The sequence below is a fragment of the Drosophila kikkawai genome, chromosome 3L (genome assembly GCF_030179895.1).
Source record: "Drosophila kikkawai strain 14028-0561.14 chromosome 3L, DkikHiC1v2, whole genome shotgun sequence".
Lineage (NCBI taxonomy): Eukaryota > Metazoa > Arthropoda > Insecta > Diptera > Drosophilidae > Drosophila > Drosophila kikkawai.
Genome location: NC_091730.1, coordinates 1,410,602 through 1,423,723, shown reverse-complemented (window position 1 = coordinate 1,423,723; position 13,122 = coordinate 1,410,602). Strand labels below are relative to the sequence as shown.

Here is a 13,122-nt window from a genome sequence, read left to right as displayed (position 1 = left end):
GATTTCCTTTAAAATATTTTCTTTGAATTTTCTTCAATTCCTTTTTCTTCTTTTACTACATTTTAATATTTTTTCATTTTTAAAATAAATATTTATTCCCTTTTTCGAGTCATAAAATGTTGTTCCCTAAACAGAATCAGACTTTAGAGTTGCCAATTTCAAACCAAAAAGTAAAAACCAAAAAATATAAACCAAAGAAGTGATTATTTTTCAATTGCATTTTGTAATTTTATTAATACACAAAACTTAAATCAAATAATAATGTTTAAACTCTACATACCTACAATACAATACGTAATAGTCATAAGCATAATAATAAGATAATAATAATAATAGTACACAATAGTAATATTGTCGTTTACAGTTATTGTACAATGTAAGAAAATTCTATGTTTGTTCTCCGTTTCACATTTTTTTGTGTTTTTTGTGTGTGATTTGTAAGTTCTCAATACCGGGAAATACTATATCGCGTGTCTATATAGTCTAGGTAAAGAATATAGAAGATGATAATAATACAAAAACATGTTGTTGTGTTGTGTGTGCGTAGTGGGTCTGAGTATACAAGCGGTTTTTGTGTTGTCTATATAGTTACTATTGGATGTATCTGAACTTTGCATTCTCAGCTCTCACTAATTCGCTTTGCTTGGCTTTGTTTTCACATCACTTAAAAGTCTAACGATTTTTTGGTCCAATAATAGTTGCGGTGATAAATATGCGGATGTTCTTAGGATTGGATTTTGTTTCGGGGGAGAGGAGTATTCAAGATGATCAACAAAATAAATATGCAGACAAAATATAGAACTTCAGATGACAAATTAAATAAAAAATAAAAACAAAAAACAAAAAACAGTAAATAATAAGGGGGAAATCATAAAATGTACGAGGGATTGTGCGGTATGTCAATTTAAAATTAATTTGTATAAATGAGACCGTTGCACCTGTATGTGTGAGTTGAGGGTTTTGGGTTTAGGGCTTGGGCTAAGGGCTGCTCTTGGTATCATCTGCTCCTGCATGAGCCTTAGAAGGGCCGCTTCAGCTTGTGAATGGCATTGGTCAGGTGCAGGATCTCCGTGTTCATCTGATGGACCAGCGTCTCCAGCTTGTCCACCGAGTCGAGAACCTCAACGCGCTCGGTGTGCGGGTTGAAGCGGACCTCGAACGGACGCGACATTGTGCTGACCCAGCGACGGAACTTGTCCTTGGCATCCTCGAAGCTCTCGGCCACATAGTAGATGGGCTGGTACTCCTGGTCCTGGTAGGGCTGCACGGCCGTCGAGGCGGGCTCGAAGGCGCGATGCTCGCACTTGTCGCTGATGGCATGCAGGAGCTCGCCATAGGAGCTCAGCAGGCCAGCGCCATAAGCCTTGATCTGACCGTGCTCCTTGCAGAGACCGAACTCAACAGTGAACCAGTAGACCTGTAAGAATTTAAAGAAAATAAAGAACAAATTAATAAGTAAGGAATAATACAGGAAAACTAAAGGTAAGCTTATACAAGAAGATCCTGGGAAAAAGTCTCTCAAAATATTATTTTAAAAATATATTTTGTAGATTTAAAAGTTGAATTTTTAAAGAGATTTTAAGGCCTCAAAAATGTTACTTTGACAGTGACTAAAAACCAATGATCTTGGCCAGAAAACCCGCTTGTCATAGCTCTACACTTGACTCTAAGGTCGCCGCAACAACTCAATTAGAAAAACTAAATAGCAAATATTAAAAACTAAACTCACCGTGGACAGCTTCTCGATTTCTTCATCGGAGGCACCCAGCGAGGCCAGGCCAATCTCCTGGGAGAACTGGGCAAAGCTGGGATCGGCCAGCAGGGGCATGTGGCCAAGCAGCTCGTGGATGGAGTCACTGTAAGTAAATCACAATAATAATGGCTTGTTAAAAGTGTGGAAAATGCCAGAGCATAAAGCAATTATCAGGGGACAAATGAGGCTCCTGCAGCAGCCAATTTGCCGGGTAAAAGTTAGCCCGGCGAAAAGGCGGAAGAGGAAACCGAGGCAGGCAAATGCAATTAGGCTTCACGAACAAAGGACACTTTTCTTTCGCCCCTTTGAAGTGGAACCGGAAAATGTATATATATAGAAAAGTTACTTACGGCTCGGGGGTGTGATACGGCGAGTTGACGTGACGCACATACTGGGTGCTCTGGAAGATGCGGAAGGCCAGCGAGGCAAGGAAGTCCCTGGCTGTCAGCAGACCTGCAGCAGGACGCAGCGAGAAGCCGGTGTTCTTCCTCAGGAAATCAGACATCTCCTGCAGCTGGGGCAGACGATGATCCACAAAGATCTGCTCGTCCTGGAGCTTCTGGAAGGCAGCCCGGTACTCGGCACAGGCATGCTTCGGGGCCAGATCCTGGACGGTCTTGAACACCGAGCGCCAGGTCTTGACCTCCACATCGGTGTAGGCAATGTAGGGGATCGGATCTCCGTACTTGTAGGCGAAGGCAATCTCGGCAATCTCCTTGCGGCGCTGACGGTACACCTTGTCGGCGAATCCCGGGTGGTTCATGTCCAAATCGGGCTCGTACTTGGTCATCAGATGGTTGCAATTGTCCAGCTCGGAGGCATGCTTGGGGAACCAGGGGGCCTTCACCGAGATGTTGTTCTCGGCCAGCAGGTTCATGCTGCTGAAGGAGCCCGACTGCCTGAGGGAACGGATCAACTGCAGCAGATTGCCGCGGGTCATGTCCAGCTTGATGAGGACATCGTGGCCCACACCCTCGACACGCGACTGCCGGGACTCCACATGCTGCACCTGGCCGTGGAAGGTCTCGATGGCCTTGAGGATACGGCCCAGCGAGGAGATGCCCTCCTTGAGGCGGACCACCAGAGCGGCGCTCTGCATTTCAGCCTCGGCTTCCGGCGATGAGCAGGCGGCATTGGCCAACAAAATCTCGTCCTCGGTGAGGCCGTAATCTGCGAGAGGGGGGAAAAGAAATAAAAGGGAGCTGGTAAAGTAAGATGCAATCATCACGGGCTTAGGGTCACGTAAGCGATAAGCGGGCTACGTGGGCGTCTGGCTCGGGGACTCGGTTGCCAGGCAAACGCATTTCCAGCCAAGTCGAGCGTAACAAATGAAAAAGGGAAATGCGACATTTCCAACGGTTGACTGTTGAGTGCTTTTCCCCGCTTCTCGCCTTCTGTCCCTTCTGGCACTTTATCATATGAAGCACTTAAATCAATGTCGCACGCTTTTCAAAAGCCCCTCAGCCTAAGTACTACTTATGGTTCCACCTCCTTACCGTTCTTGGTTGGCTCTTCGCCGGCGGCTTCCTGGCTCTGAGACTGCGACTGCTGGTGCGACTGCTCCTGCTCAATTTCCACATCCTCCTCCTCAACTAAAAACGCCACAAATAAAAAGAAAAGAAAATAATAAGGCCCATGAAAATCATAATCGTAATCAAATCAAAGATAATAGGCTCAGAAAAAGGAGGGAAATCAAAAAGGAAAATCAAGGGAATTCATATTGAAATAAATATTAACCTGGAACATATTCGTTCTCCATGGGCAGATTCTCCAGATTGGGCTGCTCGTCCTGCAGCTCAACATTCTGCTCGGCGGGAATGTGCTCCTCAGCCTGCAGAATGCATTCCTCCAGAGACTCGTCTATAAAATTAAATAGTAAATAAAAATAATAATTTAAAAATGAGGAAAAAATAAGGTAAACAAAGCAACCAATTGTGGAATTTTTATATAAAAAAAAATTAAGGAAATATACAATAATAATAAAGCTACATTTGATTGTTGATCATAAAAAATTCATATAAAAGCAAGCAAAATAAAAAGGGAATTAATATAATAATATTTTAACTGACATTTGTTGAATTAATAAATAATAAAAGCTAATCAGAAATTGTAAAAATAAACACCTAATTGAAAAGCTTATTGAAGTAATTTTGAATAATTTTTTAAAGGCTACTTTAAGTATTTTTTTAGACCCTTTTATTAAAATATAATCATTCCAATTAAAGGCCTAATTTAAGTTCAATTTAAACTTTATTTAAGCCCCCTTTGAAACCCCTTTAGACCCGTTTTACTCCCATTTTCCCAGCCACTTGTTGGCTTATTAATTTGTACTTACCATTGGCCTTGTTGCGGGCCTCCTCGAGGACGGTTTGTTTGGTCTGCTTGACCACCAGGGTCTCAAAACGGGCATCGTCCACCAGGCTGCGGCGCCGGGATGGATAGCCATTCTGCAAGAGACAGAGACAAAAATCCGTTTTAGTGACAAGCCAGGATATGCAGCGGAAATTGGACTCGGACTCGGTTTTTGCCTTGACCTTCAGGCCTGTTTGACTTTGCAAACCCACTCTGGCAGAGTCTTTCAATCAAATATATATATATATATTTATATATATTGCGCAATTATCGGTCGGCGTCTTATGTAAAATGTGTGCGCGTGAAAGCGCCTCAAAATTTCAGATCTTTTCTTTCAGTTTCTTGAATAGACCGCGCCGCCATTCAGGCATTGTGATTCAAAGCTGAGATTTTGGGATGTTAATTTAATGCGATGTCACCGCCACAAGGCAAAGATATATGTGGGTTATGGCTCTATGGCTGTAAGCCAACGAAAATCCCCATGCGATTCTGGGGAAAAATGCAACAGGCATTTTTGTTGGGAAGCCGGAGAAGGTTTCCCTCAGTTGCAGTTTTCACTGTCGGCTTGGGTTTTGTTTGTTTTTCGTTGGGCCTTTTTTTATATTTTTTTTTTTTGGGCCAGCCAAAAGGCTGATGAAAGATGTCCCACTCATTGAATCATTTTTTATTGATTTCATATTTTGTTTTGGTCGCCAGGCAGCCAGCATAAACATAAACAGCAAGCGGAGTCAACAATGAGGCGCGACTGTTTCGGCCACCAGGCTAAGTGCAGGGGCAAAAAGGCAGCCACTTTCACTTATTTGTTAAATAATAACTTAAGACTCCGACTCCGGGGGGGGGGGACTCCGGTATTGGAGGCTGTTGTTCGAGCCGTTCTTAGAGGTGTGAAGTTGGCCAACACACATAACGGATAATTGGCCAATTGGCCAAACTGAATTGGCAATAAAGAAATGCGGGATCTCCTAAAGAGTGTGGGCCTACTTCAACAGGTTTTCACACAAAACCTTTGGCTAGTCACGTAGACCAGCCTCAGTTTTGGTTTGGGAATTTTGGAATCTTTTTCGTTTCGTTTTGTTTCGAATTTTGTAATTTGAAATTTTTGAAAAACTCACCTCAATACTGTAGGATTTCTTGATGGCGAACATCTCGCGGTTCTTTTGGGCAGCTGCAACGGCCATCATTTTGTTTTGTGTGTGTTTTTTTTGGGGGGTTTTGTGTTGGGTTAACAAAAATTTACGCAAAGTGTTGCCGAAAAACACTTAGAATACTATTTGCTTAGGGTGCTTGGATTGCGCTTCTCTCTCGTTTACTTTTGGCAAATAAGCACTCGAAATGTGTTGACACTTTCACTGCTTATTGGCAAGAAATATCGGCTCCTGGACTGGATAACTGTTTGCGTCTAGAATTGAGCTGGACAAGAATTCTCGAATTCCGGCGGATAGATTCACGATTTGATTTTTTTAACTGGTTGTCTGAGTGTGGATGGATCCTTTTCGCGAAACTCGAAAACTGTGATTTTGATTATCCTTGTCAGCAAAATTGTATTACAACAAACAGAGAGTCAGCAAACTACTTGAGGCTGGAGGGGCGCACAAGTCTTTAGAGCGAATGATAGCGAATCAATGCATGCTCCAGGTCGAGTTGCCGCCGCTTAAATACCCCCGAGACGAACGAGGCCCAAAGCCCGAGCCGAGCTCCAGCTTCGGCTTCGCTTTTGGCCCACGACGATGACTGGTTTTCGCATGACGCGGCTGTGACGTAGTTGCCCAGCTGGGAGCGGGTTCTGCCACCGTGATGCCGTGATGCCGTGGGGTTTCCTTTCCTCTCACCAGACCAAAGCCAAAGCCACAGCCAGCGGCAGCAGCAGCCACAGCCTCAGCCCCAGCAGTGGGTTAAGTCCGAGAATCGACCAAGTTCAAGTGCGGGCTAGAACGTCGGCTCTTGGCTAGCAGCGGGGTTAACCATTAGCGCGTGCGCGCGTCACTCGGAATGGGTAGAATACCCAAAACATTTGGAATTCATTCAGAGCGTCATAAGAAAAGCCTCGGCAGCGGGTCATTTTGACAAAGAAAAACAGAATTCAAAATCAAAACAAAGCCAAAACAAATCATGGTTCAAATAATAGACAGCCAAATGTTAAGTATACGACATGTGCACCGTCAGAAATGATACAGAAAATGGCAGATAAGTTTATTTTGGAGATTTATTAAGTGGTTAGAAAAAAAAAGAAAAAAATTCATTTTATATGGGATCTTAAAATGTAAAAATTGTAAAACGTTACGTATACGACATGTGCGCCGAAAAAATAGATAAAAAAAGAGATGATATTGTTTATAAATTTTATTAATAATTTATTACATTCAATTCTTTTTGTTTATTTACCTATTTTATTTATATTTCTTATAATTCTTTCAGTGCTGTTTGCAGTCAAAGAACTTTTCGAAACAAAACCAGAACAATTCACAGAACAAACTACCCTAGATCCTGAATGACTCAACTAATATTCCCCCCTCTGAGAACTAGAGCGGATGCAAATGCGGATCATATATAGGGACAAAGTGAAAGTCAGACGATAAACAAAACCCATTGGGTAAACAGGAAGTGGCCACACGATCTCACATGTGTTTATAATACAATATATGTTAGTTAATGTGCGTGAGAGTAGGCGTCGGCCAGCTCTATATCAATTATATTTTTTAAAAGCACATTTAACAACTAATTTGCATGCGTAAATGTAGCACATTAAACCAAGTCGCCGATGATAAGTACGGTCGATATCAAAAGTAATGTCTATGAAATAATTGAAAGCCGCGTTAAAAACACATCTGGCGAACGGAATTAGCATATATTGCAGCTGAGGGATTACGAGATCGGGTTACGGTGACACTTGGGGAATGTAAAACAACAATAAAAAAAATATATCGGTTTATTATGTTATCAAAAACAGCAAAAGATATCAATAATGTAAGTAAAATTTGTATAAATATAAGTGTAAACCAAGTATTTTACTAAATCTGAGCACAGATTTTGCCATAAAATATCATCGCAAATAAGGATATATCAGAACATTTATTTTATCAACAAAATATCGATTTAAATATCGAATTTTGTACTTAAATATCAACAAGATATCGAACGCTCTTAGATAAAATGCTTACAAAATTAAGTAGATTTCCCTAATAAATGCCAAATAAAATATAGATTATCAGGAAAATACTTAAAACTAAATATTATCGATTTAAATATCGAATTTGTCCTTCCATATAATTTTAGACCATCCCTGAAGCGACATTATGTGTGCATTCCTGTATGCCATAAGGCTATCGACGCTACTTAAATTTGGTCTTGGCCATCGTCGTCGACGAATGGCATTATATATGTATAGATATATTTTTTTGTAAATTCTCATTTTCAGTGGCAGCCACTCGCCGCTGCTTTTAACCAAATCGAATACAGCGCGATTTGCCATTGATCTACATATGTGCACTTGTACTTGCCGCCAACAATCCGGTCATCCTTGCAGCCTGCATCGAGCATCGTGCGACTAACTAACTAACTAACAGTCGATCTTAGCGCTAGTCGATCAAATTAGTAGATCAATTCTAGCGATTGGTGGGCTAACGAGCCGATAATGAGCTAACACATCGCTCCGATCCGCTTCGATCCGCTTCAATCGGATCGGATAGCATTAAGTTATTAAAGTCGCAGAGAACATCTGGGGGAAGGCAAAAACATAATCATCGCGCCATATAGATTCATTATACAAATTGGATCGATCAATCCAATGATCGGTTTTTATGATTCAATCGTCGGTAGCTAGGAAATGGATTATGGTTCATAAATTATGGTTAATTATACAACATTTATGGTGCATTCAATGCGTTGGTAATTGGGATGTAAATTTATTGAATGTAAACAATTTTTGATTGATGAAAATGTATAGAATTTATATGAAAAATATCAGAAAAAATGCTTAAAATTTATAAGAATTTTAAATATTTAACAGTGATTTTTAAAGCCAATCTAATATTAAGAAAAAAGGAAGTTAGCTTAAATCAATTAAGTTTAAGAATATTTTCGATATCTTTAGGCCTATATTGTTAGCCTATCGGTCGGCCATATTCTAAAGCGCTCATCTCTAACTCATAAAAAATGGCGCCCAACTGGGACTCAAGAAAATGGGATATTTAAAACCCTAAATCTTTATCCTTCAGGAACCTTATTTACAACCTTTATTTACAAATAAAATAATTTTGTTCCGCTTATTCTTAATCCAATTCAGCCAAATTTTAGATTGTAAATTAGTAATTAGCAACCTTTTAAGCCTATAATCTGCGTATTATATTTCTCATTAGTCATGTGCAAAATTTTACCATTTGAACCATTCACATTTTGGCTTAGCATTTACTTCCGATTTAAGTGCAATCAAACAAATTATAATTTTAGTTTAAGGTTTCACACAAGCAACTTTTCTTCCTACATTAATTTTCTAGCTCTTATTGTTTCTTTTATTTTTTGTTTTATTTAATATTTGAATTGAATTGTGCACGGTTTGTGCCTCATTCTAGCGAGCAATATGCAAAGTGTACACGCCCAAGGTTTCAGAAGTCACAAAATTGTTTCACATCAAATCGGGGCGGGAATTGGAGTCGCGTTGACTTGGAGTCGTGATTCATGGAGATCGAGCGGTGGTGGTGGCCATTCACTGGGATTTCCTTGTCCTTGGCCGTGAACCTTTTAACGGTTGACTAGCTGCGTTAGCTTCTGATCGGAACGATCTCCAGTTTGGTCAACCAGTTTGTTTGTTTTATTTATTTTCAATTTTTTTTTTGTTGTTTTTTGTTTTATTGAAGTCAAAGTCTCATGATCAAACCATAATAAGTGAGCAAACTATATAGTAGTAGTAGTAGTAGTTGCTCCCTGTCATTAAACAATGTTTAATTGTTGTTAAATAAATTTGAAATGGCTCCTTTGAGAACCGATTTCGAAGGTCGATGATTTTTGGCTTTTGCAATTTTTAACTTTTGTTACATAAGACGGATTTACTTTTTTCTATTTCTTTTCGTTTGTTTTGTTAAGGTTTTTTCTTAGACCTAATGATCAATCATCAAGATAAAAGAGCGTTCAAACAAATTAGATTCTATAATTAAAATTTCACGACCTTTTCGGACTTTATTGGGTTTTTACTGTGCCACACACACTCTCACAGTGGCATTGTTCTATTAAAAAAAAAAAAAATGTTTAAGTTTTTGGCTCAGTCACGTAGTCCACTTTTTTGGCCAAAGTCGGGAATAAAATCCAAGTACAGTTTATTTTTGCCTCCATTATTCATTCCATCAATCATAGTTGTCAGCATGAAATGCTGAAAAATCCGGGGAAAGCAGTTCCTGTTGGGTTTTGGGTTCAAAAATATTAAAGAATATATAAAAAATAAAATAAAATTATAAAAGAACATAGCTGGAGGCCTCTTGCTGTAGCCTAGTTATCTATGATTAATTATAAATAAAAGAAGTTAACAGTTCTTGGCATTATTTTTTATATTATTAAGAATTGTAGAGGTCTCTCTAATATTAGATACTTTGTATATATTTTTGTAAAGGAAATGATACAATCGATTTTATACAAAACCAGAAACCGATTCATTGCGGTTTGTGGTATCATTAACTTTGTTTAATTAACTTGAACTTAACTTATTTTCAGGTTGAATGATTAAGGTAACCACAATAAAAATTAAACAATAAATAAAAGGTAAATCATAATATATATTTTAAAGTAGAAAATGTATTAATTAAATATTATGGTAAGAATTAAATGTAGGATTTATTTTATTACCTAAATACTTGGTCTATAATCCACATTAAACCAGAAAAATTTAAGAATTGGCCAAGTTCTTTAGACTTATTATTATTATTATTTAACATTTATTTTCTTACCTATAATATATTTTTCTAAAAATCTAACAACGTTCTATAAAAAACCAACCACCGCCTTTGTAATTTTCCCAACCTTCCGCTCTGGGTTTGCCATATTCTTCCTCCTCCGATTCCCACAATCTTGTAGCCTTGCAGCGATCCCACTTGGAACTTGGAACTGGAATCCGCACCAGAGGGGGAGGGAAAATCCCAGCCCTCGTTGGGTGCCCTTGCGGAATGCTTCCGAGATTGCACGAATCTCGGCTCTAGGACTGTACTTCCTAGGTGGCAGCTAAATGTTATTCATAATTCAATTAAGCGCAATTAATAATACAATTACGAGTCCATTTCAAAAATTCTCAATTTTTAATTCGTAATCTAGAAGTTTTTTTGTTTTCTGCTGCCATTTTCCATTCTATCGAGTAACATTCTAAGGGGGCCCAGCAATTATGTGCATTAATTACAAATGGCAATCATTTTTGCTGCTAATTATTGTATAATATTGAGGTTTTGCTTTCCCAAATCGAAACGAAACGAAACGAATCGAATCGTATTGTATCGGTGAGCTGTCAAGGGGGAGTCCACCGCTTACCGATGATATATCAATCACGTGCTTGGAGTACGGAGTTTGGATTGGGGATCGGGGACAGGCACCTGACGCTTTCTAAGATTCCAAGTTAACCCGTTTAGCGGCTGATTCACCTGGGGGCCAAAGATGACGCCGGCTGCTTGTGCCGTGCTTTTTATCGCCCGCATTTTAGCAGTAAAATTGTTCATTTGAATATGCAAAATAGCCGCGCGCCTCGTTCGCATTTCGTTTTGTTTTTGTTTTTTTCGTTTGTTTGTTTTCGTTTTGGTTTTGGTTTGTTTTTCTCTTCTTTTTTGTTTATTTTGCGTCACGTGCGCCAAACAGAAAACAGAAAAAAATCCCAGAGTCATTGCAGCGCAGCATAATTTGTTATCTCGGGGGGATTTTATTTGGATCCTTGTGACGTCTTTCTGGCATGAGCTGGCCCAGAAGAGAGAGTCAAGAGATATAATGATGAACCAATTAAATGGTTTTTTTTTACTGTCTTTGATAATTAAAATTGATTAGGAAATTCGCGCTAAATGCCACTATTCGGGGGAATTCAGAGGGGGATTTCGCAAAATAATTATGGAAGATTAAGTAAGCTTGAAGTGAAAATTGTACTCGAGATGAGTGTAGAATACTAACCTACTCATTATAATTAAATAAGTCATTTAACACGATTTCAAACTGATGATGAACTTATAATTTAACAGCACAACACACTGGAAAAAAGAAAGGGAACTTGATTTTATAGGTGATTCATGAGGAGGTAAAGAAAGGAGATTACTGTGATGTAAAGATTTTATTACAAAGGCTTTCTATATTCTATTGAATTTTTATTTTAGTATTCTAAAGATGTAAAATACTTAAAAAATAAATAAACATTTTTTCAAAATATTAAAACCATGGAATATAATTTTAAAACCTTTTACAAGATGGGTACTTACTCGATTTTGTCTTTTAAATTTTCTATATTTAATAAGTCATCTTTTTTAGAATTTTTATTGAAAATTTAAGACCTCAAAAATGTTATTTTGTTTGAAAAGAATTTGTTAAAACTTAATTAAAACAAATATACAGTTTTTAGTATTTAATAAGCTTAGTTTATAAGGTATATTAACAAATTTACATTATATCTTTTTTAAATATTAAAGCCTTTGCTAAATTATATAAAAACCTGTAAAAACAACTCCAACATTCCTTGAATTCTTTAGAGAACATTCCCGAATTTATTATCCCTGCGTCACGTTCCTAAATCAATTTGAAAATATATTTTAAACCTTCCAAAGGGGGACTCACGGACCTTGGCCAGGACGCCTTCCTTCTTCTCCAGCGTTCCTGATGCTGCCAATCACAACTTTATATTTAGCTTATCGCCGATTTTAATGACTTTGCCTTACTTACCCGCCAATATGTGGAGCCAAAGCCAAAACATTTCCGAGGCGTGTTCCACGCACTGCACCGAAAATAAACGCCGAACTTAATCACCGAACGAGCCCCCAAAAAAAGCGATGATCATCGGTAAAAAGTAGCTTTTCGCAGATATGCACCCAGGGTGTATATTTTCATTATTATCGCATTGTGTCGTTAAACTAAACCAGTTTGTTGCACCTTGTCCTACACAAAGAAAGTTAAAATTAAAAATTAAAAGAGCGGAAGATTTTTGCAGTATTTAAGATATATATATAACATATATTTACATTTATTTACATATATTCATATTTATTATGCGAATGACGGGCCCTCTTGAAATGGTTTTTCTCTTGACCCGATTAGCCAAGGGATTCATCGATGATGATGATGATGTACTGTGTCCCCTCCCCTTTGGGTGAGCTCAAAAATCAATAGACACCTGCTGCTGACAGGTAAAGAGGTTGCCAGGGAACACAAAAACCGAAAACCAAAGCCCACACCCACCAGCTTTTCCACATCTCAAGTGGTTGTCACTGTTTCTGATGTGCGGAAAGTCCGAACGAGTGCGAGAGATTTGTAAATCACACACACGAAATTCTGTTTAAAGAGGTGGATTCCCTCGCTGCAGTTAAATACAATCTGCTTAATTGATGGCCTGCTGGTCTGTGCCACAAAATCAAGTTCTGATGCGGCCTGGTCTTCCCCAGACGCACTTGCGTCAAGTCCGAATGCCGCTGCCTACGAATCTCGCGACTATCTGAGTCACGGCCGCCTGTCACAGCCGCGAGATACTTTCAAAAAGTGTAAAAAAAAATGAAAACGAAAACAGGTGCTTATTTTTCCCAGTTACATGGGGTTTTTTTGAGCGGCGCGCCATTATTCTGATTCTCTTCTGGCACTTTTGCGCTAATTTTCAAATCGGAAATGCTGCGGTCTATCTATGCACAGCAAAAAAAATTTATTAAAAATGTTGAAGATATTGTTTTTGATAGAAAATATATAATATATAATTAACAATAATTTAATAAATAAAATATAGAAAGGCTACATTTTATATAGAATTTTAAAAATATATTGGGTTTAATTTTAGACCTAAAAAAAACATCTACAAAAATGATTAA

General features: G+C 38.5%; 1 protein-coding gene across 1 annotated transcript; it reads right to left on the bottom strand.

Annotated features, from left to right (window-relative positions):
• Window positions 1-203: 203 nt before the first annotated feature.
• Window positions 204-5,723, bottom strand: ple (tyrosine hydroxylase ple). The gene is made up of 7 exons (XM_017173367.3): window positions 5,218-5,723; window positions 4,089-4,200; window positions 3,491-3,613; window positions 3,250-3,345; window positions 2,104-2,923; window positions 1,730-1,856; window positions 204-1,417 (listed from the first exon to the last, which is right to left on the bottom strand). Exons 1-7 carry the CDS (start codon window positions 5,284-5,286, stop codon window positions 1,019-1,021), a joined length of 1,746 nt encoding a protein of 581 aa, XP_017028856.1. The 5' UTR covers window positions 5,287-5,723; the 3' UTR covers window positions 204-1,018.
• Window positions 5,724-13,122: the final 7,399 nt, after the last annotated feature.

Bases quoted from the DNA above. Each gene is read 5' to 3' on its own strand.
- ple (XM_017173367.3), bottom strand. From the start codon at position 5,286: ATGATGGCCGTTGCAGCTGCCCAAAAGAACCGCGAGATGTTCGCCATC. The intron at 3,614-4,088 runs GTAAGTACAAAT...TTAATTTTATAG, and splicing joins GGCCCGCAACAAGGCCAATG to ACGAGTCTCTGGAGGAATGC. The intron at 2,924-3,249 runs GTAAGGAGGTGG...CCCCTCTCGCAG, and splicing joins CGAAGAGCCAACCAAGAACG to ATTACGGCCTCACCGAGGAC.